We start from the raw sequence: 26,861 nt of genomic DNA on the forward strand, positions 1-26,861 counted from the left end.
AAGGGGGCTGTAATTTTTGTGTCGCGATGCTGCAGCAGCAGGCACCGGTGCTCTCACCGCCTGCCGCCATCGCGCTGCAGGGCGTGTGCGGCCAGGCAACGGTATCCGGAGCTGAAGCTCGCGGGAGACGGATGTCGCGACTGGCACTTGACCGGAACGACCAGCGCCAGCCAACGTGCGCGTGCGGCGCATACCGAGCACGCTCGTTGAGGCGGGCTACACGACTGGGTTCAGGATCCCCCGCACGTCGTGCCCCGACTGGCCCAGGTCCGCGAGGAACGGGCAGAGGTCGGTAAGTTCGGTGTCGTGCGGGTCGTTGAACCACGATGAGATGGGGACCGCGTTGTTGGGGTGGAAGATGTAGGACGCTGGTGAGTTGTCGATGATAATCGTGTCTTGGATTGGGCGACCGAGCTGGGAGAGGTCCTGTGGAAAGATCCGGTCACGTCAAGCTTTCGCAGACAGTAGGATGTGGCGGCTTGCCTTGACATAGTTGCCTCGGTGATTGTAGCAGCTCTCACGAAAAAGCCGGTGCGCAACTGAGCGGTCAGGGTCAAGTCTGTCCAAGACCGGGTCGGCATACTGTTATGTCACAGCGAACGCACAGAAGCAGACGCGTAGAGGAAACACATGGACATGAACAATGGATGCTGACAGAAGAGAGACCGTCGTGCGGCGGGAGAGCACGCACCTTGCTCAAGCTCGCCGTGAATACCACCACCTCGTAAATCTCTCCCATCCGCTTGAGGAACCCGTCTACCCCCGGACGCTTGAGCACGTAGAAGTTGTGCCAGAAGGACTCGATCTCGACAGGTACGATGTAGTCTGGAGACGGTACGGGCTATATGCGCACCAATCAATGAGATAATACTATACTTCGCCGACTATTGGACGGACCTTCAGACTACTGTGCACGAGTGTCTCGTCAAGGTCGAGCACCAGACACTTGCGCCCGACGAATTCGGGGGCAATGGGTGGGAGCAATGGCTGCGGGACACCATCCTGGATGCATATATGCGTCGGAAACGGAGATGTACACGCGGACTTTCGGACATACAACAATGGGAATCCCGTTACCAGCGTTCTGTATGAGCATCTGCTCTTCTGTATCCGCATCCAGATGGATTAGGTTGTTCAGGACCTCTTCTTCTGTGAACGAGCTGTCCGAGTCGTCGCCTTGGTCGTTGGCTATGACGAGATCGTGTCCTGTCGAGCCTGGGGGCTGCACCGCGCCCGCTGTTACGCCATGCGTTTCTGAGATCGGGAGCAGGCGCGACGGCGTGGCCGGCACAATCACCTCAGAGTCATCTGAGGGAGCAGGCGAAACTATCGTGAGCGCGGTATGTGGTGCTTCGGAACGTCAGTTGGACATCTGGTGAGCAAGCCGAATACATACCACTAGCAGAGTCAGAGGATTCTCGCTGCTGCTCTTCGCCGTCCTTCGTCGACTGTTTCTCGCTCACCTTGGAGCGCACGCCCTCACTAAGGTCGATGTCATGGCTGCGTCCAGATGGATGGGTACACGACGCGCATGCGCGCACAATCCTTGCAAGCAGGGACGTCTTCGCACGCTTGCAAGACGTACGTGCCGAACGCGGCGTCGACGGCCGCTCAGTCGTGCTCGACGCTGTGTGCGCGCCCTCGGACACCTCCCGCGCCTCCCGCCGCCGCTTCTCCGGCGGCGTCGCTATGGTCAGCACGGGCCTCTCCTTCTCCGACTCGTCCGCCTGGACAGTGTTTGTCTCGTGCGTGTTGTTCGAAGTCGTCGTCGCCGTCGCTGGTTCCTGCCCAGTCGAGGTCACTGGCTGGGGAGGGGCCTGCACTGTACCGTTGCCAATTAAGGAGTGTCGTGAAGCAGAAGCACCATCCTGGGTGGCATTAATTTCGTCTGGAGCGGGCGGCGGGTCGACGGTGTCGGACGCAGACTGCGCGACGTCCGCAGGCGCTGCGTCTGCAACTTCATCCACAGTTTCACCCTCTTGAATACCCTCGGTTGGCGGACTCGCTGGCGACGCGTCGGTCGCGGTGCTTTCTGCGACGTCGCCGCCAGCTGCCACCGAGTCCTGTGTCGGGTCCTATTGCGCATTAAGACACCGCCAGGAGACATTGTGGACGCGATAACACACCTGTGGCCTGACTGGTTCGTCTACGGCAGCCATGATGGCGAGCCCTGCGCGGGCAAGAGGAGCGAAGAGGGCAAGAAGAGCGATGGACGGCGTTGCTCTGGGGGAAGAGATGTCTGTGATGCCAATCCCGCCGACCGCGTCTGCCGCGCGTGAGAACGGCCCGCAAGGTCCCTGGAGAAAGCGCCCATTTTGATGATCTAGACTTTCGCGGAAATCGCCCACACATGGCCCTCGAGAGCGCAGTCCGGGGCATAAGAAAGGCAGAAGATCCATTCCACTCATCCAACATCCCGCGAAGCAAGCACGGAACTGAACGCGAAGCCTCCATATCCCTCACCGCATCTGCCACATTATGTCCACATGCCAAACACCTGCCCAAGGCACATGGAAGACTCAGCACGGTACCTCACTTAAGTTGTCGTGTCCGAGCTTGGTCCGCGCTCAAGAAAACAGCACGCTCAAGGACGTCCGCTGACCCGCTGACCTTCAGAATATCCTGCACTGAGCCGAATACGCGCATTTCAATCTTTGGACTATTGGTTCCATTGAGCGACCTCAAAACTATGGAATACATGTCACAATGGGTAGCACAAGACATTCTACATCACATCCAATGCCACTGTTCGTACACATCCTCGGACAGAAATCCTCATCGGATACGTGGGGGTTTCCAAAAATTGCTGAAGGCCAAAGCCAACAGACGTGTTCGGATGTTTAATTTGCAATCAGCAAAAGACTGTGCCTCGGTATAGACCTCACTGGCGACAGTACGTGCCCGAGCACAAGAATACGGGACAAGATGTCGAGGCACGCCTTATATAGACCCGCGAGACATGCGCACGGACCACCTCGTGGCGCGTGTTGTCGCATGTTTCGCGGTCCCGGTGTCAAGCCGGTGTTACCCCGATCTCCGGATTCCAAGCGGCTCACTGGGCTGGCAGTGTGCTTGCTTTGACTGGGAGTGAGACTTATTGTCATGCTTGCACGACGAGAGCACAGCAACAATCAACATGAGATCTCAAGAGTAAAGCGGACTGAACCGAATACTTACACCACATCTCACATGACAACTAATGCTACGCGGGAGATCTTACCAGTGCCGCGTTGACTCGACAGGAAACCCATTTGCCATCCGGAGCATACCCACCAACCCACTGGTAGTAGAGAACTAAAGCAAATCATGCCGTGGTCAATGCGCACAACGTTTTGTAATAAGACGTCTACTCACCCCATTGCCAACGAAGACCTGCGCCCGCTGAGCCACCAGCATATCCACCGCCTGCTTCACGTACCGCTGCTCGCGATTCAGCACGAGGTCCCGCGTACTTCTGACGCTCTCCCACCCGCCCATACGCCGCAGCGCCGTCTTGAGCTCGAGCGCCCACGGAGTTTGCGCGTTCGTCATGACGTAGACAACGTGCAGATCCTTCCCCGCCTCCGTCTTCCGGATACCTTCCACGCGCTTGACGATCTCCTGGATAATCGGGTAGCATCGACGATGATATGCTGCCGCGCGCTCTGCGTCGTTCAGGCGCGTGAGTGCCGTCGGGTCAACAGAGTGTGGATACGAGGGGAAAGCATTGAAACCTGTGAACGCCTGGCTTCCGGCGACGACGCTTCGGCAGTAGTCCTTGTATATGCCACGCGGTACATGCAGGGCGAGCAGACCCGGGATAGGGTGGTAGCGATCAGAGCTATTGGTGAAGGGCAGGGACGACAGGTAGGGCTCGAGCTCGGGGACTGGGGCGATCAATTCGCGATTCATGTCGAAGACGAGCTCGACGAGAGGTGACCAGCCGAAGTGCGTCAAGATGGCTGAGCTCGACAACGTCGGCCAGATGTCAAGCAACATACTCCCGGGGCTAATGTATGAACAGGTATTTTATTAAAGTGGCCACAACCGGAGAGGAGTTTGACGAAGACCACTCACCCGTCCGATGTAGCCGGAAGTTCCGACAGCTCCATACACCGGTCACCGGAGCTGTTCACGGCGTTCGCCGACTCTGTCAACGACATCAAAGCCTGCGGGTGCCTCCCAGGAAGTGAGTTCGTTTCTGCTCCGTGCACCAGCCGGGTATGCGGACAGAGATCATCCCATAGGTCTTGCCCGATCGCTCGAACCATCTGTGGGTCGCTAGTGGCTGGTGTCGCGGCTGAAATTCATGATAGCACTCAGTGTCAACCGATTGGACCCGAGACAAATGTCAGATAGACAATTCACCTCGGATGACAGCTGAGAGCGGTATTTGAGCCGGCCTACGGTAGTGACCAGGGTGGCCATGGTCGACATAGTCCATCCACCCATCCTCGTGCCAGGTGAAATTGTCCACAGCGAGGCTGGTGGTTATACAAGTCAGTCAGTGCACGCGGGCAGATCGTCTCCACATACATCCGATCGGTACGGCTGGCAAGGTAGGAGCTAAGAACAAGCTCCTGCATGAATGGGGCCCCAGCCCGAGCCTGTCTCGAAGGCACCATAGATTCAGACATGCAAAAGGTGAACAGGACTATTGATTTCACTGACGCTGCTTCCGAGCGGGTATCCGGAGATAGTGTTCCTGTCGGCCTTGCTCGTCCCATCGGCGGATATCCTGCCTAGAGACACGCCGTTCGTTCTCGCTGTACTTGGCAAAGAGAGATGGCAGCCTCGAATGCTCCGTGGGCGCATACAGCCTCATGTCCCCGTATATACGCTCGAGTGCATCGGGGGAGTACACCTTGCTGAGCAGTACGACGGCACACAAGACAAGGAGTACGCTTACGGAGCATTTCGTGTAGCGTCTCGACAGGCGTACGGACCCAGGACGCGGGCAAACATCTTCCTGTTGGAGTGGAAGCAGCCGCAGTTCGTGCGCATCGCACAGTTCTCGCGTTCTACGAGAGTCCTGCATCTGCAGTTGCCGTGAGTGATGCGTGAGGACAGAACTCGAGGGCGCAGCAGGTTCCGCGGGCTCGATCTAAATAGGTGGCCGAGTTTAATCGGCTCTGAGTTGCCAATTGACTTCCATAGCTCTTCGCACACATGTGTTGTCCGCAAATAGGAATTCCTGCGGTCGTGACGTGCCCCGCGGAGAGACGTTTCACGTAGGTGCGGTGTCCCTCGGTAAGACTGAGTCAGTGATATCAAGTTCGGACACCAGCTCGTCCCAGTCGGCTTAAATCCACCGCAATAGAACGTCTTGCAGCCTAGGGCACTTGTTGCAGCACCGGTGTTGCAGACGTCAGGTGGCATTCACAGCCATGAGGTAAGCCTCATGCTGACAGTCGGTGATCGACGGTAAGAGACCTGTGTACGCCCTACAGATGGAATATGTAGAACGGCATATCGGGCATCAGCTTCTTCCGAGAAGAGACTAAAGACGTTCGCTTGCCTGGCGCTCGGCACTCTCATAACAGCGTTAAGTAGCGGATGAACAGCCTGCGGTCCTTATGCGCGCAATGCTATGTATGAGTGAGAGGGCCAGGGAGGGATGATGCTGTAGATGCGATGTGACCCTTACCAACGACCTGCACCCGAACGTGCTTCTGACAAGCTGCGAGGCTCTGTTGGTAGCAAGCGGAGGCGACAGTCCGAGAGGATCACACCTTTGCCATGAAACCTCGGAGACCTGTTCGCACGGACTCGCCTGCGCAGAAATCAAGCTTTCAGATCAGATCTACCGTCAAGAAACAAACATCCACAAGGCTTGTGTGGGGAAACACGCGTACAGTACGGTCTTGAGATCTGCTTGCGAAATCCCCTGGCGCATCCGTATCACATCCCAAGAGGCGCATCACACCGGTGTGCTTATCATGACCGTAGAGCGAGGCCAGTGCTTGTTCCAATTCGTACTCAAGTACTTTGTGGTGCTGTGTTCGATATGTCAGACTTATGCTGGCCGGGCCCAGGTCATGTCGTTTCAAATGCGACTTACTGTTCTGATATCCACAACGTGGTTCAAAGTATACCAGAAAGGAGCATCCAAGTCATGCATTCGTCACTGCGTCATTCGGAAAATCCGCCCTAATGAGTAGTTTTGAGTAGTGCCCCCAATGCCGGCAGCCGTATGTTGCGCGAGGGCGTCATTAGTACTGAGAACCAGGCGAAGTCATGTCCAACACTTCGAGCAGATTTCAATGTAAAGTTCAGACTACACTTCGGCAGTTTGGAAGTACTGAATGAAAGGAAAGTCTCGTCGGAGGTCGCCGGATATTGTCCCAGAAAGGCAATCGCGGACGTCACCTCATGGCTATCGACCGCCCAACCTGGCCATCACTGGCCTCCGCCTGAACACGCCCCTACAGCTTTCTGCGGCGCTCAGATAGCCACAGATATTGCGGCATTATCTTTCGAATTGACCGCTACAGACATCCCGAAGGTACCCAATGGCTTTGATCACCATATCTGGATTTCCTTCGTCGGGGAAGTCTAGACGGGCTCACCAAATCAAGGCACAACTAGAATCCCGGATACAGGACCCTAGCTATCCCGGCCCGAGGCTGAAGGTTTCCATCATCTCTGACGATGACCTGAACGTTGACCGCAGCGTATACGGTGGTACTTAGTCTATAGCCTGTTGCATGTATTCAAACAATTGATGGCTTCCTAGATGGCCGACTGGAAAAGCCTGCTCGAGCGGCACTCTTCACTGCGATGCAAAGGGGATTGGGGCAAGGCACCATTCTCATAGTTGACGCGATGAACTACATCAAAGGCTTTCGTTACCAGATGTACTGCGTCGCGAGAGAAATGAAAGTACGAGTATGTACAGTAAGTTGCAGTATCTATCATCAATCCAGAACTGTAGCATTGACAAAGAGCAAGTAGGTTTATGTGGTTGCTATGCCGGACCTTTGCAAAGAATGGAATGCGTCGAGAGCGGACGGAAAACAGTATTCTCCCGACATGTACGTTATCCCTTCCATGTAGTATATTCTACTCTGATAGTACGACAGACTCGACAATTTGCTCCTCCGCTTTGAAGAACCGTCTTCGATGGTCAGATGGGATTCTCCACTTTTTACTGTGCCGTGGACAGACGAACACGTACCGGCAGATGAAATATGGAAAGCGATCACAGAAGGCACGGTCAAACCCCCTAATGCAGGCACACAAGCAGTAAGCGTGTCGTGAGACTCGATACAACCGTGTTGTAATTGGACTGTTCAGGTTCCGAAAGCACCCACGGATGCGCTGAGGACGCTGGAAAACACGGCAACAACCATGGTCGCTGCTATTATGGCGGAGCAAGCAGCGTCGCAGCTCTCCGGCGGTCCAATAACCCTCTCGCTCAGTGAGACCCTCAGACCTCGCATCACCCTCCCCTCGCGGAATGTCACCCTCTCCGAGCTGCAACGTCTGAAACGACAGTTCGTCACTGTGCACAAGAAGGCAATCACACTGGGCACAATCGAGAAAGGGCAAGTGGATTGGAGCGAGGAGAGCGTAGCCGAGAAATTTACTGTCTACATCGAAGGAAACTTGAGGCCATGACGCAAAACCCATCTTGTCAACAATAATCTATGTATAGGTTACATCATTATGACCGTGCCTTGTCTCTAAATCAAGGCGACAGTCCCCTGGTAATATTCGTTCTAATCATCATGATGTGGAAGCTTTACAACAAAATTCTACCAGAAACGAGTGGTGTTAGGTGCGAAGCCGTTCGCCATGCGCAACATGGACACTTGGCCCGTCATGCTAGAGAACTGACGTTCGAGAGTGAGTGTTGAAACGTTGATATGTCATTTGAGAGCCTGGGACACCACGTACCCCATTGCCAATGAAGGCCTGAGCCCTCTGCCCGATGAGCATGTCAACCGCTTGCTTCACGTACTCCTGCTCGTGGTTCACCAGTATGTCTCTGCCGCTGGTGACTCTGTTCCACTCGAACGAGTTCCGCAGAGCTTTCTTAAGTTCGGCTATCCAAGGGGTTGGACCGTTCGTCATGATGTAGATATTCTCAATTCCCTGTCCAGCTTCGGAGCGTCTGACCTCTTCTATTTTTCGCACGATCTCTGGAATATCGGGGAAGCAATGGAGATGGTACATCTCTGCTCTCGTTGCCGGCGATGCGTCTTCGGGTACTAGCAACTTGTCGGGAAACGACGGGAAGGCGCTGTAGCCAAAGAATTTGGCCTGCCATTCTGTGAGACGTCTACAGTGTCGCACGAAGTCTCCACGTCGGATGTGTACGGCTAGGAGACCCGGAATTGACGAATATCGTTCGGCGCTATTCATGACGCCGAGCGAAGTGGAGGATGTGTATGGCTGCCAGATGGTCGACGGCGCAAACAGCTCGCGGTTCATGTCGAAGGCTAGCTCTATGAGCGGCGACCATCCGAACTCTTTCAAGATGGGCGACTGAGAGAACGAAGGCCATTCGTCGAGCAGGCGACTTGCATCCTGGAGAATCCTGTCGTCCCACAATTATGCATTTGCCACTTGAACGAGAGATACACGAACTTACCATATGTCGAAGATCTGCCGCGGGTCCTTTGCGACCTCCACACATGGATCATCGATGGCTTTCAGCACCTCAAGCCACTTCTGTAGCGTCGAGGACGCGGTGGTTTGCCTATCGCTATCCATCATGGCGAGAACGTCTTCGTTCCGTATAATTGTTGGGTTAGGACAGACTTTGTCCCAGAATTCTTTCATGACAGCTCTAGGAGCTTCGGGGTCGGCAGTAAAGGGCGCCCCGACGATAGGACCTATACACCGGATATGAAAGACGTCAGCATATCCGGACGCCAAATCAACCACTGCACCGCGTACCCTGTATCAACGCAGTCAAAGGTATTCGCGCAGGGATAGGCCTGAAGTTGTACAGAGAGTAGTCCGAAACGCCCTCCTCCCAAGTGTAGTTGTTGAAGACAAAGCTAAGGATACGTTACTTAACTGGCGAAAGAACATATTAGATTACATACGAACGACCTGAACGGTAAGCCAGATAGGCATTCAGGAGTAAATCCTGCATCGCATTTCCCCAGCCGTTGCCTGAGTGATTCTACTGCTGAATGGGACATAGATGCGAGGTCGTGCGAGAACTCGTACCTCGTATATGATTTGCTATCCAGAGGTACTTCACTGGATGTCCATCGGACGCCTGTGCGTCCACGTCGTGTTGCGGTAAGCTGAGTTCCAGCTGATGGTATTCAGAGTACAACGGCGGAAGCCCAGAATCCTTTGCTAGTGCACGCAGGATGGGCTCTGCTAAGCCCACGCGGCCTCTGAGGAATAGCCACATCCATACAAGGGCCGCGGAAACGAGCACAAGTAGCGCGAGCAGTGCAAAGCGTAGTTGTCGCCGTCTTGCATAAGGCGGTTTCTTGTCTAAGCCTGCCAAGTGTGTAGCTGATGAAAGTAAATACTCGTCGGCATCGTCAACAGGTGAATCGAGGGAGCTTGAACGTGAACGTGGGTGATTAGAGGATTGTCGCATCGCCGGCGCGGGGCTCTCAGCAGTATCGCGGTAGGGAAGGATATGCCTGGTGGGTAAGGAGAAGCATACCATCAAGTTACATGTCTACCTTATAGATAGCACGCTGAGACTCTTTTGGTATGCGAACGGACGTCATGTCCGCAGTGTTGAGCGTTTTAGACCCTGGCCATGGAAGGGCATGTTAAGTACAGCCGCACTCTGCACGGCGCTGATCACTCACGGCGCTGTAACTCGAGGCAAAGACGTTTCTCCGGGGCAGTTCCCAAGCTTGTTCCTTGTTGTGCACTGATTGCGTTCACAGTAAGGAAGGAGGCAGGGGAGTGTTGAGCAGACCATCCCGTTTGAATACGTCAATGACAATCCATCGTGTTCCAGAAGCGCGAAGGATCCCCCAGAGCGTATTGGTGTGGATGGAGGCTTTGAAAATCGTCTTCGACGTGAAGTGCAAGACATCCGCACGGCACTATTGTAGATGGGAGGCTTGCATCTAACCTAGGAAGTAAGTTCCCAGGCAGCTCATGAATGTATAGCATACGGACACCGCAAATACGTACTGAACCTACCCACCAGCACCAGAGCCTGCAACGGCCCGTTGCGTGAGAGGGAGCTTAGTTTGCCAAGCCTTGAAACTTCCGCCTATGACCAACCGAAGGCAGATTGTGTGTACAGGAACTGAGTTGTTGAGCACCGCCATTGCGTGCCCGATGAAGACCGGGTGGAGCATCTGACATAGTCAATATGTTGCGGCCGCGGGCGTTGATTGCAGAGCGCAGTACTGAGACCTGCGGAGACTTGGGCGCAAAGCGGCAGGGCACGGTCAGGGCACGGTAACCGTGTAACTGGCTTGATGAGCAGCAGGAGGGCGGTGCTGTTCGGGCAACTAGTGTTCAACGTTCAAACGTAAGTTGTTCACCAGACTCACCTGTCATGTCCCAGGGCTACGGCGCACCAGAAGCTACGACCTGCGTCGCTATCTTTGAACCCGTGGGTACATTCGAGGTCCGCCGAGGGGCAAGGATCTGAGAATAAGAAGTGGAGAACGCGGATGCATTGCGACTAATGCACGTCCTAGTACGTTCACAGAGTGAGGCACGTTCATGTGTCGTACGAACCTATCTATGTGAGCGACTAAGCTTCGGAGGGCTGACTCACGGGGCTAGGAATGGCATGACCAGATTTCTGACGACTCTCGAAGATGCTCAGACAAATGGTCCACAATGTGGGGGACTATGTAGACCTGCGCGACTTGAGTTTGTGGAGGAAGGGACGATGCCTGAAGACCTGAGGCAAATCGAGCAATCAGGATACCTGCGGTGAGATCCGTCGCTTTCACGCAGCCCACAGATTACCCAGATGCCATGGCCGAGAAGATGTACGAGACTAAGGACCGATGGTCAGTGCTTCATGTCCGCGAAAGTACCGAAGAATGCTACAAACAGAGGAGCAGCTGCGCGTGGATGTGAGTCAAAGTTATGAAGCCTTCTTCCTTCTTGACTTCTCTTTCGACGGCTTTTCTGACACCCCGCCCGCTGCTCCTCCATCCTCCATCCGCTTGCGTTTCTTCTCACGCTTCGCCGCCCGCTTCTCCTTCTCCCTCTCTTCTGCCTCCCGCGCTGCCGCCTCGTCACCTAGCCGACCAAGCATGCCGAAGGTGTCCTCCTCGTCGGTGCCCATACCTTCGTCGAGGTCGAGCTCATCGACGGCGACGTCGTCCTCAATAGGTCCAGCGAGCACACGGGATACCTCGCGCGAACTGGTCGCAGTTTGTGTCGGTGGAGCAGGCTGGTGGTCAGGAGAGAATGGATCGACTTGTATTGAGCCGAGGAGAGATAGCATCTGGTTCGCTATGGTGAGACTGCGAGGAGGTCAGAGGGTGTTCTCAAGACTGGGATGGAGCAACATACCCGACCACAGTGAACTCGATGTAACCATCATCCCCACCAAGTGTAGCCGCTGTAACACCGTGCACCCATCTCCCTCCCCGTTCCATGTTGGCTGTTCCGCCGTCCGAGTTGGCGCCGTCTTGTGGGGCGTCCGCGCCGAATTCAGGATCGTTGTCTGCAGGCCCGTATTCGAACTCCCATTGATCGGTTGGTATGTGATGTCGAGGTATTGAGACATTGAATGTACGGTGTACGAGTAGAGCGACGTGGTCTGGAGAGCACAAGTTGACTTTGCCGACTAGAAGGGTAATGCATTAACTCAAGTAGCCGTGGCACAAGCGACGCAGGATAACACACCTAGCTTCATCCCAATGTGTGGACTCCATACTGTGGCATCGAATGCGATTTGGCAATTCGCGAATGGACAATCTGCCTTCAGCGTAGCGGTTGAGCTCAGAAACTCCAGGTTGTCATGCGCGAGGACGACGCCGTGAAGGGCTGGTATATATCTAGGCAAACGCGCGAAGACCTTCCCATTCACTCAAGATGACTTCGACGCAGTAGCATGATAGCACACCTCATGAGCAGTGAGTCCAGCATTTCCTCCGCACCCGAACGGAGGCTATTCGAGAACACAGGAGGTATGGAGATGTGCATCGACGCGCGCACTACTCGAAACTCCTCGCTCGCCTTTCCTTTGCCCTTGTCTCTCTTCTTCGACCTGTCCTTCTCTTTCTTGTGTCGTTTGGTAGACGGTTCTGCCTCGTCAATGTCAGCGGCCGCGTGTTTGCGTTTCTTGGCCTTTTTCTCCACAATTTGAGACATTGTTGTGGACCAAAGCAGTTCCGAGATAGTGCCAGTCCAAGTGGATGTCGCAAAGTTGCGCACCGACGCGGTCGACGGTCGTACACGGGAAATTTTGAGAGTAGTAAAGCCACGTGCCACGCGCTTTGGGCAGCTTGAAGTCGCTGCCGCGGGTCCCGCGTCAGTTTCCGCGACGCGCCGTCTGTCCGCGACCACACCTTGTCATCTCCAGCTATTCGTCCTCCTGCTGAAGTAGAACCAGCAGATGGTATGCAGTTAGACATCCTTTGAGCTCAAATCACTGAGGTACTGGTTCACAGTCGTCTCCGAAGGTCATTGTGCAGATTGCCATTGCAGGTGCCCAGATTTTCGGCAAGGCATTCGCGGCGGCGAGCAGACAGGCAATAAAAAGTACGGCCGTTACTTACATGTGTATGCCTGTGCTGAGTATCGCAAAGATGCCAAATACAGACCACAGGCTGCAATAGGTGGTGACGCCGCCGGCGTCGGGAACGCTACGTCAGGGTCAATAACAGACAAGCTGACGCGGGAACACCGAATGACGTTGGACGAGGCGCATTTGGTTCTGAATGTGAACAAGGGGGAACCTATGACGAGGGTACTGGAGGTGAGCATTATATCCTTCCAAGCTGACATTGTGCTTCATCTCTCCACTAGCGTTACGAGCATCTATTCAAAGCGAACTCGCCTCCGCCGCCACCACCAAAACCTCAACCAGGCCAGAAAGCACCACAACCATCTGCGTGGTCACACTATATCCAATCAAAAGTTGTTCGGGCACGCGAGCGAATAGAAGCCGAGACGAAGGCGGCGGAGACACCGTCAACACCAGAACCTCCACCGTCACAACCACCACCTGGCTCAGAGGGCAAGTCAAGTTAACCTGCTTTACTTGCGCACATTCGCTAGAAGTATATTTGCTGTATAATGTTTGCACTTTACTATCCCCATTCACTGGATCACAGACAATGCATGTCGACGCGGCTTTGACCAGCCATCATCTACCTTGAACACTGGTGCCCTCACTGAGGCCCTCAGTCTCGCCTCGGGAAGCCGACCTTTGAAATTTTGTGAGCATGGCTTCGGATGTGGCTGTTGACCTCGCGTGCAGAGCAGGACCAGTGCACCATCTATCGCCTCGGCGGTCAAGTCAGAGAAGGCGGAATCACTACATATCTAACTTACTAGTTGCGCGTAACAATCACGCCGGTCATTTTGAACAGGGAAGTAAGTCCAAGTTAGCGGCAGTCACTGTTGATGCCACCGTCCCTCGGTATGTATACCAATGTGGTCCTCCGCGCCTGTGCGGACACCGTTCGTCTCCTGATTCTGCTCCAATCGCACGTACGCAGGCGTTGTTGATCTGCTTTCATTGGAAAGCACCGTCTGGGCTATTTCTCTGCCCACGCTGGTCTAATGGTCGATGCAATCAGCACCTGTGGACCGTCGTCCCCGGAGAGCATTGTGCGTTAGCAATGTTCGTTCAAGAATGGGACTGGTATTAATTCCCGGTCGTCGTGATAGGTTTGTCACATAAGGTTCATGCGCTCAGTACTATTCAAGCTGGTACTGTTCGCAACATCAAGCCTTCGTAGCATTACCCGCCACGCCCTGAGCCGTCCCCGTCACATTTGTCGCCGCGCTCGTCACGTTGTGCGGGAACGCAGGGTCGGGCCTGCGGTTGCTGTCCAGCTCAAACAGCGCGTCGTTCTGCCAGGCCTGCACTGGGCTCGGGGTCGCGAGGCTGTCCATCGTCGTGCTCGGCGGCTCCGGGAACAGCCCGTTGAGATCGAACATGAACGAGTGGCGCTTCTGCTTCGACTTCGGCGGCGCCTGCTCCGGGACGGTGTCCATCGTGTCGGTGGTATAGCCCGGCCCTACGGGTAGAGGTTCGGCATTCGTGGTCTTGCTGTAGGTTGCCTTGGGAGCGGAGGACGTGCTCGTGGAGGAGGGGCTTGTGTCCTGCAGTGCGCCCATTGGGTCGAAAGCCGCGCCGAGGGCCTTGTGGAAGACATCTGAGCTCTCCATCCTCGTCGCTCCGAGTCCCTGCACGCCAGAGGATATTGCCTTCATAGGTGTCGCCGCACCCAGCGGCAGGCCGCCCGCCGGCGCACTGGTGGGCTGGGCAGCCGCCTGGACAGTCTTCATGTGCGCCGCCTGAAGCTTCTGCGCCTTCTTGTTCCCGCGCGCGAGGAGGCGGTGCGCGCCGCCGAGGAGGGGCTGCGTCATGTTGTTGTTCGTCGCGTCGTAGTTGTCGATGCGGATTTGTCGCCGGAGGAGGCTCGAGGCGTCGACGGGGAGCCTGGCGTTGTTCTCCATGCCCGAGAGGCCCGGGACGTATTCTTCGGCGTCGGAGATCCCGGGCAGGCGACTGTCCATGCCCGGCATACGGTGGGCGGAGGCGGAGGACTTGGAGGTGGGCGCAGGATCGGGGATCTCTGTGGGTGCGACGAAACCAACAGTCATAGTGATGAGTTCGGGAAGCCTGACGACTGTCGAGGTTGCCAACGGGGCTGGAGCTGCGGAGGCCGGAAGGGCGGCGGCGAGCGAGAGACAGACTACCACAGTTTTGACGAGCATAGCGAAACCAGGCACAGTGAAGACAGATGCGAGGCCGGACGCGATTGGAGTTCTGTTGCTTGAGGGACCAGCGGAGGAAGAGCCAACGAGTAGATGGCGGTAGTAAGATAGAGATCTGCTCACCAACGCACAAGCTTTATGCTCCGTAGGGCTGTCAGCCGAGGGCTGGCAGTAGCACTTCCTCAGGATGTGAGGGCGGGGCTGACAATCCAGGCATTGCGGTTAAGACTGAGGAGATGACGCACTTTCATCAAGCCACAGCGTTACCTCCCTTGTATGAGCGAATCTTGTCTCCTCAAGATGGTGGTCCGCACAAGAAAGCAGCTGTGTATGCCGCCGCATCAAAGCAACCATTGCTAGGACCGTCATGCAACTGACCGCATGATCACGATGCAGTGCCTCATGCGTCAATTTGAGCACCAGCAGAGCGTCGAGTGTGGCTGTGCGCGATTGTTATGGAGGGGTGGGCATGTCGCAGTCGGATCATGTATAGACTTGGCAACTACTTCATTGAGAGCGGATGACAGTAGCAGCGCGCACTGCTTCTCGTTGAGCAGGAAATACGACTCGCATAGAGGTTTCCCTTTGAGTCGGAGTTGATCGAGAACGCGTCCAGCAATACAAGGCATCCCAGTCCAGGGCACGGCGAGGATGGTCGAGCGTGCGGAAACAATGTGCAACAGGGCGGGCAGGCGCTGGACGCCGGGTGGGATGGTCACGTGGGTCGCGTCGCGTCGCGTACGGCGGGCGCCAAGGGGCAGCTATTGTTTTGCGGAGGGCAAGAACAATGGGCTGCGCTGCTGCCGACACAATGGGGCCTCCGTCTCAAATAGTCTCGCCTTGCTTTCAGGATGCTCGCCTGCCTTCCGAGGCTTTTGCTCCCTCTCGCTGTTACGTCCGTCGACGACCCATAGACCTCCTCCCTCGCTGTCGCCGGTCGACCCTCTCTGGCACCCATGTCCGCCACCCCCCACGCCTGGAACGCTCCTCCGCCCGTTTACGACACTCGTTCGACCACCGGGCTCAAACCGTACCTTGAGCTACCTCACCTTCTCTCTCTGACATGGCTTGCCTACCCCATCCTCTCTCTGCTCTTCGTCGCCTTCCGCCTCCAGCTCTCCGCTCAGTCCGCGCAGGCCAGTGCTGCCAGTGCGAAGACCAACCTCCTTGCTGCATGCCAGGCTGCGCAGAAGGCCGCCACATCTGCGGCGAGTATGCCCCGCTACCTCGCCGCCATGACCAATAACGGCATTGCCGATGCTGTCAACGATACTATGAATGCTGCTCGCGAGGCACTGGTCCTCACCTTGACCGTCATGGAAGCCATCATCAACTTCATCGTCGATATGTACCGCTCTACTTTCCTGTGCTTCTTAGAGCTGGTCGTGCGTGGCGCACTTTCACTGCTGATTGATGCGGTATCCGAGGTGAGCTCGAGTCACACATATACCCACCAAGTTTCTTAGCCTGCTTGCACCACCTGCAGATCAACTCATTCCTCACCAACACGTTCAGCTCAATTCGCTCATCGATTCAAGGTGATGTCGGCAACGTCAATGGCGTGGTTCAGTCGCTCGTGGACAAGGTGAACGACTTGAAGGTGTTCGGAAATATCACAGCCCCACAACTCAGCATCCCGGCACTGTCTTCTCTGGAGAATGTTACTCTTCCCAACGACTTTCAAGAGGCGCTTATCAAGCTGAATGGCTCACTGCCCACATTGTCTACGCTCAAGAGTGATCTTGATGATCTGTGAGTCCATACGTCCCGACATACAAATGATTCCGGCTGACTGTGAGACAGAATCGACACACCCTTCGAGCTGGTCAAGAAGGAGATCAATGACACCTTCGCGAACCTCACATTCGACCGCGCGGTGCTTCCCATCCCCCAGCAGAACGCGCTCAGCTTCTGTGACGACATGGACACCTCCTGGGTGGATGACGTCGGAAGCGACCTCGTCAAGGTGGCGCACATTGGCATCATCATTCTCATCGTCCTCGCGCTGCTCCTGGTCGGTGCGAACTGCTTGTTCGAGTGGTACAAGTGGCGATGCATGAGGAATCACCTGCAGTATACGCGCGACGCGTGGACCTCCGATCCTACGGCTTACAACGGTGGCGTCTCGAAGTTCGGCACCCCTCTGGTGGACATGAGCGACCACAATCTGCTTGTTCTTGCAGCAGACTCGCAGCACCCGCACCTTATGAAGATCGCGAATGCGATCGCACGTTTCCTCCACCTCTCCCCTTCGCAGTATGTCAATCTGCGCTGGTTCATGCACTATGTCTTCCATCCTCCTGCGCTCGCGTGCTTCCTCATCGGGTTCTTCGGTCTCCTCTCAGTCGAAATTCAGCTGATCGCCATCCGTCCCATCGCAGACAAGTTTGGGGACCAGGTGTCGGCCAGTGTGTCAAACACGGTGGACGTCATCGGTACATCCATCAACGGGAGCATGTACAATCAAAGCGCGGCGTATGCAGGCTCGATCAATGCGCGGGTTGCGACCGTGCAGACAACCATCAGTGGCGGACTCATCGGCTGGATCGACAACTCGACCGTGACGCTGAATAACACGATCAACGCGTTCTACACGGACCTGCAGAACACGGTCAACAGCGTGTTCAACGGGACGGTCATGCAGAGCCCCGTCGACGAGTTCATCAAGTGCTTCATCGGCTCCAAGGTCGAGGACCTCGAGGAGGCGCTCACGTTCCTCCACACGAACCTCAACATCAACCTCCCGACGGTGAACGAGAGCGTGCTCGTGCTCTCTCAGGGCGACATCAACGAGATCACGAGCCCCATCGCGGAGGCCGCCGTCGGCTCGGGCAACGGGAACAGTGAGGGCATCGTCGGCGAGATCGTCGACGCGTACGTGAAGTCCCTCGAGGGCGAGCGCATCATGTTCGGCGTGTTCATGGGCCTCTGGGCCTTCGTCGTCCTCATGGCGCTCGCGATCATCTTCTGGCACGCGTACGGCAAGCACTGGGTCGAGGCGTACAAGCGCCGCAAGTGGGAGCGCGAGCAGCGCCGCGGCGTCGACGGCCTCATCGTGCCCTTCCGTGACATGGGCCCTGGCGGGGCCCAGCACGAGGCGCATGCGGACCCCGAGTTGCGCGACTCTGCGGTGGTTATGGACGAGAAGAAGGGCGCCGGGGAGGCTGCCCCGGACAGTTTCCTCGAGCACGACTCATCTGCAGGGCGGCCTAGCCGCTTCACGCAGATGCTCACCGCCCCGACACGCTTCATTACCTTGGGCAAGCGAGCCTTTGGTCGGGACAACGTGAGCGATGATGAGGAGAAGACTGCCGCGCTCTCGATGCACGACGAAGCCAAGCCGGAACACCCGAACACCACTCGGTGGACCCAATGGCTCAGCGGCTCCAATGGCAAAGGCTCTGGGAACGCGCAGACCGGTGCGATGGACGAGCCTGAGCCTGAGAACGAGAAGCCCACAGGCGAGCGCGTTCGACCTCCGCTGACCATCAACGTCTCCCAAGCTTCCACCGCCGAGTCCAACATGACCACCCTCGCGCGGGAGAACGACGCGCGCCCGACCTCCGCCTGGTCCGTCTCGCCCGGCCCGCCTCCCAAGTTGCCCTGGATGACGAACATCCTCCCGACGCGCCGTGTCGGCCTGCCGACCAACCCCTACCTGAAGCGCAAGTCCCAGCACGCCGTAGTCGTCACCCCACCCGCGCCCGTACCCGCGCCTGAGCCACAGCCCATCATCCACATCGCCCCCATCCCGCTGCACCACGCGTTCGCCCGCCCGCCGACGCCCACCACGGAGGTCTTCCGGCCGCTGCAGCCCCCGCCGCGCCACCCGGGCCTGCGCCATCCGAACCTGCAAGTCCGGACGCAGACGCAGCCACAACTCTCGCCACAGTACCTCCATCCCCAGACCACGCTCGACCCCGACACGTCGACCCCCGTCACGCGCCTGCTGACGACGACGCACGCGCGGCACTCGTCGATGGCCGTGGACCCGTTCGTGACGCCGTTCGACGACGAACACCGCGCAATGCCCTCACCCCAGACGCCTGCGATCACGAACCCGTTCGTGGACGACGACCCGTTCGCGGACAGAAGGGATAGCCACCGCGAGCCCGCCAGCGGTGGGCGCAAGCTGAAGCGCGCGACGAACCCTTTTCTGGCCTTCGCTCTTTGAGAGAGCTGGTTTATAATCTTCACGGTTGATGTTCGACACGTATTCCTTTTCTCTGTTTTCTGATGACGCCAGCCCACAGCGGACTTCTGGACACGACTGCTCATTGACGGTTTAATCTTGGCTGTTGCCCTGTGATCCCCCTCTACTACTCTCCTCGCCACGACTTGTTGTCACCACGCTTACATTGTATCCTTACGCTCTGTCCAGGGAACCCGAGCACTGTAGCAAATTGTACGTACTACTATGGCAGTATAGCCTAATGTCTTCATAGTCACATTCAATGCATATCGTCGTTATACGATGCTCCGTTCGTGCATGGATTGTGAACTTTGTTGTGAGACGCAGCTAAGTCCGAATCCATGATTGCACATTCACATAACGGACATAGTCAGCCTTAAGACCACTACGGCCCAGTGAGCTAATACTTTGGCGACGGACGCACTGACAACTGTAACGTAGGAAGTGTGCTATCCGGTTGAGCCTGCGGACTTCAACTTCGTCATCTCCGTACAGGTACACTGCTGCAGCTTCACGCTTAGGTTCCTGAGCGAGTCCCGAAATATAATGCAATACGATAGCGAACGACTCTCAATAATTATAGCAACTAGCAACTATCCAACACGCCCCGGCGCACCAACGCCCTACTATCTACAGCCAAGAAATCAAGCAACCAAGAAGAAACATCCAAGCACGCCTCACGAGCACACCCCGCCGATGCCGCCCTTGAGGTCGGTCATGGCGGCCTTGTGCTGGCTGATCGCGAGCACGATGAAGACGTGCCAGATCGCGTGCGAGCCGCCGCCGACGCGGTCGAGCACGTGCGAGTGCGCCCAGCGCGAGGCGAGGTAGCACTCGGGGAAGTGCGTCGCGTAGAAGACGAGCCCCGCGACGTACGAGAGGATGGACGGCATCACCGGGCCTGCAGCATAAGTGGAGCGCCGTGAGCGCGGGCGTGAGAGAGAGAGGGCGCGAGGGGACGTACGGATGAAGGCGAGCATCTCCGGGGAAGAGTGGAGGTAGGCGAGGGTCGCGAGGGGCGCGACACTCGTGAACGCTAGGACAAGGAAGAACGCGATGCGGTAGTTCTACCAGGAGCGCATCGGGTCAGAGACACTCCGAGGTGGAAGAAGTGCTGCATACCCTATTCTTGTACTCGTTGAACCATTCCATGAACGGCAGGATGCTCCCCGAGACGCCCATGAGGAGGCACAAGGAGAGGAAGCCGTTGCGAATCACGGCGTTGCATTGAAATCCGTAGTGCACGACCGTGCCGACGGACGCGCTGATTAACCTTTACCTCCGTGAGCAGCGCAGCGTGCCACAGCATTGATCCAACAACCTACCAGCCAATGCCGACGTAGTCGATCCGCGCGCAGAGCTCCATCCCCTTCGGGTTCGCACAGCCCGCCATAGTGTGCCAGAGAGCGCTCGTGAAGAGGCATAGTAGAGCGAAGGCGGTGAATGCGAGCATCGGCGTGTCGGGTTCGGACGCGGTGGAGGACAAGGGGGTGAAGGGGAAGAGCGCGACAAGCCATGCTACAAAGGGTATCAAATGCGTGTGGATATTCACTGGGGGGCGTTAGTAGGCAGCATCCACAGTGGTAAAGAACAACAACATACGGGTCTCATTGTGCAATGCGAAGAGGGACAGGAGGAGCCGAGGCCACTCTGATAGAGGGATAAAGCTGTTGATTACAGAGTTAGCCCTTTGCAATGCGGCGCGCCCAACGTGGAACCCACCGGTAGCCATGCTTTACAAACGGATTGTTGCGCCATTGGTGAGGTAAGTCGGCGTACTGTATAAGTCGTGATCCATTAAGTGACTGCTTCATTGCGAGCGCAACTTCGTAGGCTATCCGCTCTCCCTCCCGTATGTCGGATGATAGCTCCGCAACGAAGTCCGAGGATGCGACCTTGTCATACATATCAGACAGGGCGCTCGTGGGCGATAGCAAGGATAGATCTAGGCGGTGCGGGAACTCTATGGAGGAGAGATGGGTCTGCAGTGACTGCAGACGGTCGGAGAGCGTGGTCACATAGTCGAACGGGCGGTTGAAGTCGATGTCAGAGACGCGGGCACGGACGTCGTCGAGGCGGGCGCGCATGTCGGCGAAGTCGAGGTCCGGAAGGCGCGAGCGGACGTCGGGCATGTCGGGGATGCGCGCGCGCATTTCGTCGAACCCGGGTACGTCAGGCATGCGGGTCCGGACGTTGTCGAAGGTGATGTCGGGGAGGTGCGAGTAGACGTCGTTGCGGATCGCCCGGAGCAGCTCCAGCCCATCTCGGGCCCATGCGCGCGCATCATCGACTGTCATCTCTCCCTTCGTTTTGAGCGACTCCGGGGACACGGGGGACTCGAATTGGGACAGGCGTGCTTCGAGCTCGGCGAGGTAGGAGAGGACATGGTGGCGTAGCGAGGCGAGAGAGGTGTTTGGGAGGTCGAGGGCCTCTAGAGAGGGGGACAAGGACTGGCAGAGAGAACGAGTGATGTAGGATCCAGCCTCCTGGTTTGTTGAGAATCGACGGGCGGGGGTGCGGCGATGGCGCAGTTCGGTGGTGGTTTCGGTGACGGCGGCCATAGAGAGAGGCGTATTTTTCCTGCAGGCGAAAGACCTGAATGCTCTAGGTCTATGGGGAGGGGAGGAGGGTCAGCCAGAGTCGTCTGAGGCAGGTGGCTGTGGTGCCCGAAGCGGAGCGCGTCAAGTAATCAATTACAGGTCCGCTTTCGCCCCACTCCCCATCGGGCGAGGCACCGAGCACTGTCCCTCACCTGAAATGCGGCCCAATGCCTGTGGGCACTACCGGCCTCGCGCAAGGAGGCTCTCCTGAGTGCTGTGGCCGAGAGGAGGCTGGTAATCCGCCCCGATCGAGATCGCCCATAAACTATTCGCCGCACGTGATCGTTATGCCGCGTACGTACGGATTGCGTACGGAACGTACCAGAATGGCTACGTCGAGAGGACCACTTACCTCCTTCAAGCCAGTTCATGCCCCTCGCGTCCTCTCACTTCTTGGTAGTTGGTCTCGGAAATATCCCGTATCCTGGAACGCGGCACAGGTGGGGTAGCAGAGCCCATGTGCCTCTGAACATCTATGTACTGACCTCATCCATAGTATTGGCCATCTAGTCCTCGATGGCCTTGCCTCCCGTCTGGGTGTATCCTTGACATCGGATCAGGAGGTGAAGGGGTTTAGAGCGACGAAACACAATGTTCCCATTGGCAGCGCTGATGTCTCCATCACACTCTACAAGCCAAGTGCGTTCGTCGGGGTTGCATCTGCACCACCACACGCTAAACGCGACGTCCGCATGCAGAGGCACTCATGAACATCTCGGGCCCGCCCGTCGCACGCGCTCTAAAGAGTCTCGCTATCCAGCCGTCAAACATGATAGTCGTTCACGATTCACTGGACCACAAGCCCATGAAGCTCTCGCCAAAGTTTGGAGGCTCGGCCAGTGGACACAACGGCGTTCGCAGCATCATCGAGGCCCTTGGAGGGGAGAAGGACTTCCATCGTCTCAGGATCGGTATTGGGCGTGATCAGTCTGATCCTGCAGACTACGTCCTGGGACTTTTGCCCCGTTCCGAGCGTGTTTTCTGGCAGGACGGCGAGGGCACTGACGCCGTATGGTCGGCGTTGCTGAAGATCATGGTCACACCTCGCTAGACTCAAGATCGCAGTCGGTGGACCTATGTGAGTACAGTTCAAGGCCATTCGGTCCCTCTCACGATTCCCATGGCTGTAGACGACGGCGCCGGCTTCAGTGTTGTACGGCAATGTTGTTATTTACGGCCTGGGACTATTCGACGTCGAAATGCTATCGGCCGTCCACCACGTACAGCTGCGTCTCTATCCGGCATCAGAGCGTCGAAATATAGGGTACGGCCCTTCTATCTCGCTTCACTCAGGCTGTCTGCACGCTCTGTCTGCTTCACCGTGGTAAATACGCGTCAATGACGCGCAGATATCGCGGTCACGCGCGCACTCTACGCTTATACGGTTCCCCTTCGTTTCCAGGACGCGCATGTGGCGACCATCTTTGATTCAGGGCCTGTCATTGATGCCGTGTGCAGTCTGCGAACCAGCGTGCTTCTTCCCGGCGTGCGTACATAAGACTCGGTTATGCCCATCTGCGCCTCCCGCCCACCGCTCCGCGAACCCGCACCGAGGTCGAGATGGCTGTGCTCCGAAGGTCCCTCCTGGTGCTAGTTGCTGCTTCTTTGCTCGGCCTGGTGCGTGCTCAGCCGTCGCCTGTGGTCCAAGAACACATCTCTGCAGCTATCGCGTCGGCGGCGGCGGATCCGGACAATGTCGACTACACCTCGCTGGTCAATGTCTTCATAGGCACCGACAATTACGGGGATGTTTGGTATGTATAGGTTTCTCTTGAGGGGAGTGTCATACTCAAATCACGGTGTAGTCCTGGCGCCTCTGTCCCCTTCGGGATGGTATGTACAACCCCTGCTGCCCTCAATGTCATTAATCCGGAAGCTCATACGCACCTAGGTCAAATTCTCGACAGACATGACGGGATATGCACCCGCGGGTACGTGGTGTACTCGCATCAGCGTACACGCTATGTGCTAATGTAGGACGCCAGGTTACATCGCGGACCCGACGGAGATGATTCGCGGTCTGAGCCCCATGCACGACAGCGGAACTGGTTCGTCTTCAGGTACCTACGGTAACTTCGAGATCATGCCTCTCCTCTGCCCGGACGGCTTCGAGACGTGCGCCGTGAGGCTCGACGACCGCCTGCGGTACCGCAAGAACAACACAGACGTAACTACCATCCGCATAACGTCTTGTAGATAGTAGATGTGACATACGCGTATAAAAGGAAGCCTACCCCGGATACTTCGCCCAAACGCTGGACAACGAGATCAAGATGGAGGCTACGTCCACGCGCCGCGCCGGCCTGGAGCGCTTCACGTTCCCCAGCGGGTCGAAGCCGTACTTCACGCTCGACCTCGCGAATGACCTCCCGGAGTCCTTCGCCGGCGGATCCTTGAACATCGATCCTGAGAACGGGCGGATCACCATGGGAGGATTCTGGGGCTCGAGGCGCGCGCCCATCTCTTCATGCATACGAAACCGCTGACGGTGTTGTTGGGGGATAGTTTCGGACCTGGTGCCTTTCATTACCAGGCCTTTGCTTGTTATGACCTGCTCAACGGCGGCACGCAGAAACTCGACGAATACGGCGTCTGGACAGGCGAGACGTAATATTCCTCACAGCCCGTTCCTAGTGCGCCGCTGACCCGGACGCTCACAGTTTTGGCTTGGACTACTGGGGAGACGCCAAGGGCCTCGGGCAAACCAACCTGAACCTCTCCGTCGACCTCATCGGGGACGTCTACCAGTCCGGCGCGCTCTTCTCCTACGCGGGGGACCCCGAGGAGATCACCATCCGGGTCGGCATCTCCTTCGTGTCCGAGGCGCAGGCGTGCAGCAACGCGGAGACGGAGGTGGGAGGCGCGACGTTCGAGGAGATCGAGGCGGAGTCGAAGGCGCTGTGGAACGAGCGGCTGAGCACGATCACGATCGACTTTGCGAACACGGAGCCGAACATCACGGAGCTGCTGTACTCGTCGTGGTATCGCTCGAACCTCACCCCTGTGAGTGCGGATGTATGCTGAGGTTCTCGCTCCTTCATTAATCTGAACGGTGCAGAATAATGCCACGCATGAGACACAAGGGCCGTATGCGAACACGACGCACTTCTATTTCGACTCTCTGTACTGCAGGTACGTCGTTGTCCCTTCCTACGAATGCAATTGTTGACACTTATCCTACAGCTGGGACACCTTCCGCACGTTCTATCCCCTCATGGCCCTCCACTCACCCGTGCACTACGCCCAGATCGTCGATAACTACATCGACGGCTACCTCAAGCAGGGTTGGATGCCCGAGTGTCGGGCCAACAACCTCCCTGGTTGGACTCAAGGAGGTAAGCATCATATCCGAGGGACGACATATACTATGGATTGAATACTCAACCGGCACTGCAGGTTCGAGTGGAGACCTGATCGTCGGACATTTTGCCATGCTCTACCACAACGAAGCAGAGGAGCTCGGCATTGACCTGGAGCAGCTCTACGCTGCTATGGTGCAGGACTCGGCGGTCAATCCTCCGGAGTGGAACATCATGGGTCGCCAGAGTAACGTCTACAAGTACGTCTTCGATCACAGGTCTATAAACTTACTAACTGACATCCTGTCAGTCAATATGGCTACGTGCCCTTCGCCGCACTCGACACCAGGAGCACCGGCCGTATGACTCGGGAGGGTAGTCGGACCGTCGAGGTGATCTGTCCAGCCTTATTTGGACATAAGTGCTTGTATTGAACCGCGCATATAGTATGCTTACGAAGACTTCGCAATCCGGCAAGTCGCACTGCTCTTGAACAAAACCGAAGACGTCGATGTGTACACGAACAAATCCTATGTGCGTTCATGATGACGATTCTGTAGTAGACCCGTTTTCACCTTTGCTTGTGTAGTTTTACAAGAATGTATGGGATCCGACGGTCAACAGCGACGGCTTTACGGGTGAGCGTAGCTTACACGGTCAGTTGCTGACAGAGCTAACCGCGCATCGCAAAAGGTTTCTCTCAAAAGCGCTATCCCAACGGAACCTTCTACTACACGGACCCCATTGATTGCTCGCCCGTCGATTCGAACCCAAACCGTGAATGCTCGTTACAAGATGACAACGTCGTCGGCTTCTACGAATCATCATCCTGGGAGTATAGCTTGTGAGTCCTGCCTTCGCTCGCAACGTGGAGGTATTGCTGAAGTGACATTCATAGCTTCGCACCTCACGACATGGCATCCGTTGTGGATATGATGGGAGGCAATGTACGTCCTGTGCAGGTTCAGTTTGCGCGTAGTTGACATGATGCGCCATCCAGGAAACTTTCATTGCACGTCTGGACCATTTCTTCAATGTACGCACGGAAGAGTCGTCCGTCACCTAGCATCAATGCTGACAATGCCTTGACAGGCGAGCTACTTCAACGTAGGGAACGAACCATCGTTCAACGTAAGTGCTAGATTCTCTCTTGACTGCTGGACGAAGTTCTCATCATTTGACTGCAGACCCCGATTGACTACTTGTACGCCAACGCACCGACAAGGAGCGTCGATCATGTCCACGACGTGGTGTTCAGCTACTTTGACATCAGTAAGTCGCACAAGGCGTTAGACTTGAACATACGAAGGTTGAGACAGTGACACCCTCAGCACCTGCTGGCTTACCTGGCAATGATGATCAAGCTGCAATGGCAACTGTTTTGGTTTGGCACCTACTCGGCCTGTATCCTGGTACGCACCTCCTCATCGTCACCTTGCAATCGTTAACCGACAATCGTCACAGTGCCGGGTTCGTCAGAAATCCTGGTTGTATCACCCTTCCTACCTACGTACACCATTCATAACCGCTACCTGAACACCAACACGACCGTCACGGTGAAGGGCTTCAATCCGGCCTCCGTCCAGCAGTACATCCCGGAAGGCATCGCCGCCTACGTCCAGAATGTCACGATCAACGGCGTACCCTCTCCTTCTCGGTGCCATTTCGACTTCTACGACATCTTCCGCGTCGGCGGCGAACTCGTCATCGAGGTCACGGCAGACAAAGATTCCGTCAACGACTGCGGCGCCTCTCTACCTGACTCGCTCTCTACGGGCGGCTTCAACACAGTCCGATAACCAGAGGTATAGTGTTCTGGATAGTTATGGCTTAAATACCACAGTTCAACACAGCAACAGGTCACAGCAACGAGACGAGCACGGTAGCCAAGATAGATGGGCGGTAGACATACATCGTAGAAATGGATACAGA

At 56.4% G+C, this 26,861-nt stretch overlaps 12 protein-coding genes across 12 annotated transcripts; 5 read left to right on the forward strand and 7 right to left on the reverse strand.

Moving 5' to 3' along the window:
• Positions 1-34: 34 nt before the first annotated feature.
• Positions 35-2,624, reverse strand: B0H18DRAFT_421237 (uncharacterized protein). Its single transcript, XM_048038024.1, has 7 exons — positions 2,127-2,624; positions 1,397-2,075; positions 1,058-1,350; positions 898-1,002; positions 692-841; positions 484-582; positions 35-426 (listed from the first exon to the last, which is right to left on the reverse strand). The coding sequence occupies exons 1-7, from the start codon at positions 2,406-2,408 to the stop codon at positions 217-219; spliced, it is 1,818 nt and encodes a 605-aa protein (XP_047899343.1). The 5' UTR covers positions 2,409-2,624; the 3' UTR covers positions 35-216.
• Positions 2,393-2,788, reverse strand: B0H18DRAFT_976980 (uncharacterized protein; the record flags this gene model as incomplete). The annotated part of the gene is made up of 1 exon (XM_048044209.1): positions 2,393-2,788. A coding segment is annotated over exon 1 (188 nt), but the record flags the coding sequence as incomplete, so codon positions are not given.
• Positions 2,789-3,070: 282 nt separating this feature from the next.
• On the reverse strand, positions 3,071-5,286 carry B0H18DRAFT_421263 (uncharacterized protein). The gene is made up of 7 exons (XM_048038025.1): positions 4,651-5,286; positions 4,516-4,586; positions 4,348-4,463; positions 4,057-4,279; positions 3,355-3,988; positions 3,178-3,294; positions 3,071-3,105 (listed from the first exon to the last, which is right to left on the reverse strand). Exons 1-6 carry the CDS (start codon positions 4,792-4,794, stop codon positions 3,217-3,219), a joined length of 1,266 nt encoding a protein of 421 aa, XP_047899345.1. The 5' UTR covers positions 4,795-5,286; the 3' UTR covers positions 3,071-3,105; positions 3,178-3,216.
• A 1,104-nt stretch (positions 5,287-6,390) lies between these two features.
• On the forward strand, positions 6,391-7,703 carry B0H18DRAFT_421271 (chromatin associated protein KTI12). The gene is made up of 5 exons (XM_048038026.1): positions 6,391-6,663; positions 6,716-6,876; positions 6,934-7,013; positions 7,062-7,224; positions 7,276-7,703. The coding sequence occupies exons 1-5, from the start codon at positions 6,492-6,494 to the stop codon at positions 7,597-7,599; spliced, it is 900 nt and encodes a 299-aa protein (XP_047899346.1). The 5' UTR covers positions 6,391-6,491; the 3' UTR covers positions 7,600-7,703.
• A 33-nt stretch (positions 7,704-7,736) lies between these two features.
• Positions 7,737-9,355, reverse strand: B0H18DRAFT_1082401 (uncharacterized protein; the record flags this gene model as incomplete). Its single annotated transcript, XM_048031528.1, has 6 exons — positions 7,737-7,814; positions 7,879-8,521; positions 8,576-8,819; positions 8,884-8,987; positions 9,036-9,105; positions 9,163-9,355. 6 exons carry the CDS (start codon positions 9,353-9,355, stop codon positions 7,737-7,739), a joined length of 1,332 nt encoding a protein of 443 aa, XP_047899347.1.
• Positions 9,356-11,183: 1,828 nt separating this feature from the next.
• On the reverse strand, positions 11,184-12,352 carry B0H18DRAFT_976991 (uncharacterized protein). The gene is made up of 3 exons (XM_048044210.1): positions 12,011-12,352; positions 11,791-11,942; positions 11,184-11,731 (listed from the first exon to the last, which is right to left on the reverse strand). The coding sequence occupies exons 1-3, from the start codon at positions 12,256-12,258 to the stop codon at positions 11,430-11,432; spliced, it is 702 nt and encodes a 233-aa protein (XP_047899348.1). The 5' UTR covers positions 12,259-12,352; the 3' UTR covers positions 11,184-11,429.
• Positions 12,353-12,387: 35 nt separating this feature from the next.
• B0H18DRAFT_976993 (uncharacterized protein) lies at positions 12,388-13,270 on the forward strand. The gene is made up of 5 exons (XM_048044211.1): positions 12,388-12,505; positions 12,558-12,648; positions 12,696-12,865; positions 12,916-13,169; positions 13,224-13,270. Exons 1-4 carry the CDS (start codon positions 12,503-12,505, stop codon positions 13,138-13,140), a joined length of 489 nt encoding a protein of 162 aa, XP_047899349.1. The 5' UTR covers positions 12,388-12,502; the 3' UTR covers positions 13,141-13,169; positions 13,224-13,270.
• A 569-nt stretch (positions 13,271-13,839) lies between these two features.
• On the reverse strand, positions 13,840-14,838 carry B0H18DRAFT_951180 (uncharacterized protein; the record flags this gene model as incomplete). The annotated part of the gene is made up of 1 exon (XM_048042011.1): positions 13,840-14,838. One exon carries the CDS (start codon positions 14,836-14,838, stop codon positions 13,840-13,842), a length of 999 nt encoding a protein of 332 aa, XP_047899350.1.
• Positions 14,839-15,794: 956 nt separating this feature from the next.
• B0H18DRAFT_951181 (uncharacterized protein) lies at positions 15,795-19,012 on the forward strand (the record flags this gene model as incomplete). The annotated part of the gene is made up of 3 exons (XM_048042012.1): positions 15,795-16,265; positions 16,325-16,590; positions 16,642-19,012. 3 exons carry the CDS (start codon positions 15,795-15,797, stop codon positions 19,010-19,012), a joined length of 3,108 nt encoding a protein of 1,035 aa, XP_047899351.1.
• Positions 19,013-19,448: 436 nt separating this feature from the next.
• On the reverse strand, positions 19,449-21,749 carry B0H18DRAFT_977000 (putative G-protein coupled receptor). Its single transcript, XM_048044212.1, has 6 exons — positions 20,753-21,749; positions 20,633-20,697; positions 20,356-20,581; positions 20,153-20,303; positions 19,995-20,097; positions 19,449-19,931 (listed from the first exon to the last, which is right to left on the reverse strand). Exons 1-6 carry the CDS (start codon positions 21,589-21,591, stop codon positions 19,708-19,710), a joined length of 1,608 nt encoding a protein of 535 aa, XP_047899352.1. The 5' UTR covers positions 21,592-21,749; the 3' UTR covers positions 19,449-19,707.
• Positions 21,750-21,999: 250 nt separating this feature from the next.
• Positions 22,000-22,681, forward strand: B0H18DRAFT_1114431 (peptidyl-tRNA hydrolase; the record flags this gene model as incomplete). The annotated part of the gene is made up of 3 exons (XM_048033114.1): positions 22,000-22,070; positions 22,127-22,269; positions 22,329-22,681. 3 exons carry the CDS (start codon positions 22,000-22,002, stop codon positions 22,679-22,681), a joined length of 567 nt encoding a protein of 188 aa, XP_047899353.1.
• Positions 22,682-23,190: 509 nt separating this feature from the next.
• B0H18DRAFT_1082406 (glycoside hydrolase family 92 protein) lies at positions 23,191-26,728 on the forward strand (the record flags this gene model as incomplete). Its single annotated transcript, XM_048031529.1, has 20 exons — positions 23,191-23,384; positions 23,436-23,463; positions 23,522-23,561; positions 23,616-23,797; positions 23,856-24,079; positions 24,136-24,237; positions 24,291-24,633; positions 24,689-24,762; positions 24,814-24,965; positions 25,027-25,189; positions 25,240-25,321; positions 25,377-25,463; positions 25,519-25,567; positions 25,623-25,773; positions 25,828-25,876; positions 25,930-25,965; positions 26,022-26,060; positions 26,117-26,201; positions 26,261-26,341; positions 26,394-26,728. 20 exons carry the CDS (start codon positions 23,191-23,193, stop codon positions 26,726-26,728), a joined length of 2,496 nt encoding a protein of 831 aa, XP_047899354.1.
• Positions 26,729-26,861: the final 133 nt, after the last annotated feature.

Source organism: Fomitopsis serialis, assembly GCF_022376445.1.
Source record: "Fomitopsis serialis strain Sig1Antser10 chromosome Unknown B0H18scaffold_4, whole genome shotgun sequence".
Taxonomy (NCBI): Eukaryota; Fungi; Basidiomycota; class Agaricomycetes; order Polyporales; family Fomitopsidaceae; genus Fomitopsis; species Fomitopsis serialis.

Excerpts from the sequence above, each read along its gene's own strand:
- B0H18DRAFT_421237 (XM_048038024.1), bottom strand. The coding sequence starts at position 2,408 with ATGAGTGGAATGGATCTTCTGCCTTTCTTATGCCCCGGACTGCGCTCT. Across the intron at positions 583-691 it reads TCACGGCGAGCTTGAGCAAG|TATGCCGACCCGGTCTTGGA; the intron begins GTGCGTGCTCTC and ends GTGACATAACAG. Across the intron at positions 427-483 it reads ACCGAGGCAACTATGTCAAG|GACCTCTCCCAGCTCGGTCG; the intron begins GCAAGCCGCCAC and ends ATCTTTCCACAG.
- B0H18DRAFT_421263 (XM_048038025.1), bottom strand. The coding sequence starts at position 4,794 with ATGCGCCCACGGAGCATTCGAGGCTGCCATCTCTCTTTGCCAAGTACA. Across the intron at positions 4,587-4,650 it reads GATACCCGCTCGGAAGCAGC|GCTCGGGCTGGGGCCCCATT; the intron begins GTCAGTGAAATC and ends CCTTCGAGACAG. Across the intron at positions 3,295-3,354 it reads AGGTCTTCGTTGGCAATGGG|TTCTCTACTACCAGTGGGTT; the intron begins GTGAGTAGACGT and ends GATTTGCTTTAG.
- B0H18DRAFT_421271 (XM_048038026.1), top strand. The coding sequence starts at position 6,492 with ATGGCTTTGATCACCATATCTGGATTTCCTTCGTCGGGGAAGTCTAGA. Across the intron at positions 6,664-6,715 it reads TGACCGCAGCGTATACGGTG|ATGGCCGACTGGAAAAGCCT; the intron begins GTACTTAGTCTA and ends ATGGCTTCCTAG. Across the intron at positions 6,877-6,933 it reads TGAAAGTACGAGTATGTACA|GTTTATGTGGTTGCTATGCC; the intron begins GTAAGTTGCAGT and ends AAGAGCAAGTAG.
- B0H18DRAFT_976991 (XM_048044210.1), bottom strand. The coding sequence starts at position 12,258 with ATGTCTCAAATTGTGGAGAAAAAGGCCAAGAAACGCAAACACGCGGCC. Across the intron at positions 11,943-12,010 it reads CTGGACTCACTGCTCATGAG|ATATATACCAGCCCTTCACG; the intron begins GTGTGCTATCAT and ends GCGTTTGCCTAG. Across the intron at positions 11,732-11,790 it reads ACACATTGGGATGAAGCTAG|TCGGCAAAGTCAACTTGTGC; the intron begins GTGTGTTATCCT and ends TTACCCTTCTAG.
- B0H18DRAFT_976993 (XM_048044211.1), top strand. Across the intron at positions 12,649-12,695 it reads GAGCAGACAGGCAATAAAAA|ATGCCAAATACAGACCACAG; the intron begins GTACGGCCGTTA and ends AGTATCGCAAAG. Across the intron at positions 12,866-12,915 it reads CTATGACGAGGGTACTGGAG|CGTTACGAGCATCTATTCAA; the intron begins GTGAGCATTATA and ends TCTCTCCACTAG.
- B0H18DRAFT_977000 (XM_048044212.1), bottom strand. The coding sequence starts at position 21,591 with ATGGCCGCCGTCACCGAAACCACCACCGAACTGCGCCATCGCCGCACC. Across the intron at positions 20,582-20,632 it reads CGCATTGCACAATGAGACCC|TGAATATCCACACGCATTTG; the intron begins GTATGTTGTTGT and ends AACGCCCCCCAG. Across the intron at positions 19,932-19,994 it reads GGAGATGCTCGCCTTCATCC|GCCCGGTGATGCCGTCCATC; the intron begins GTACGTCCCCTC and ends CTTATGCTGCAG.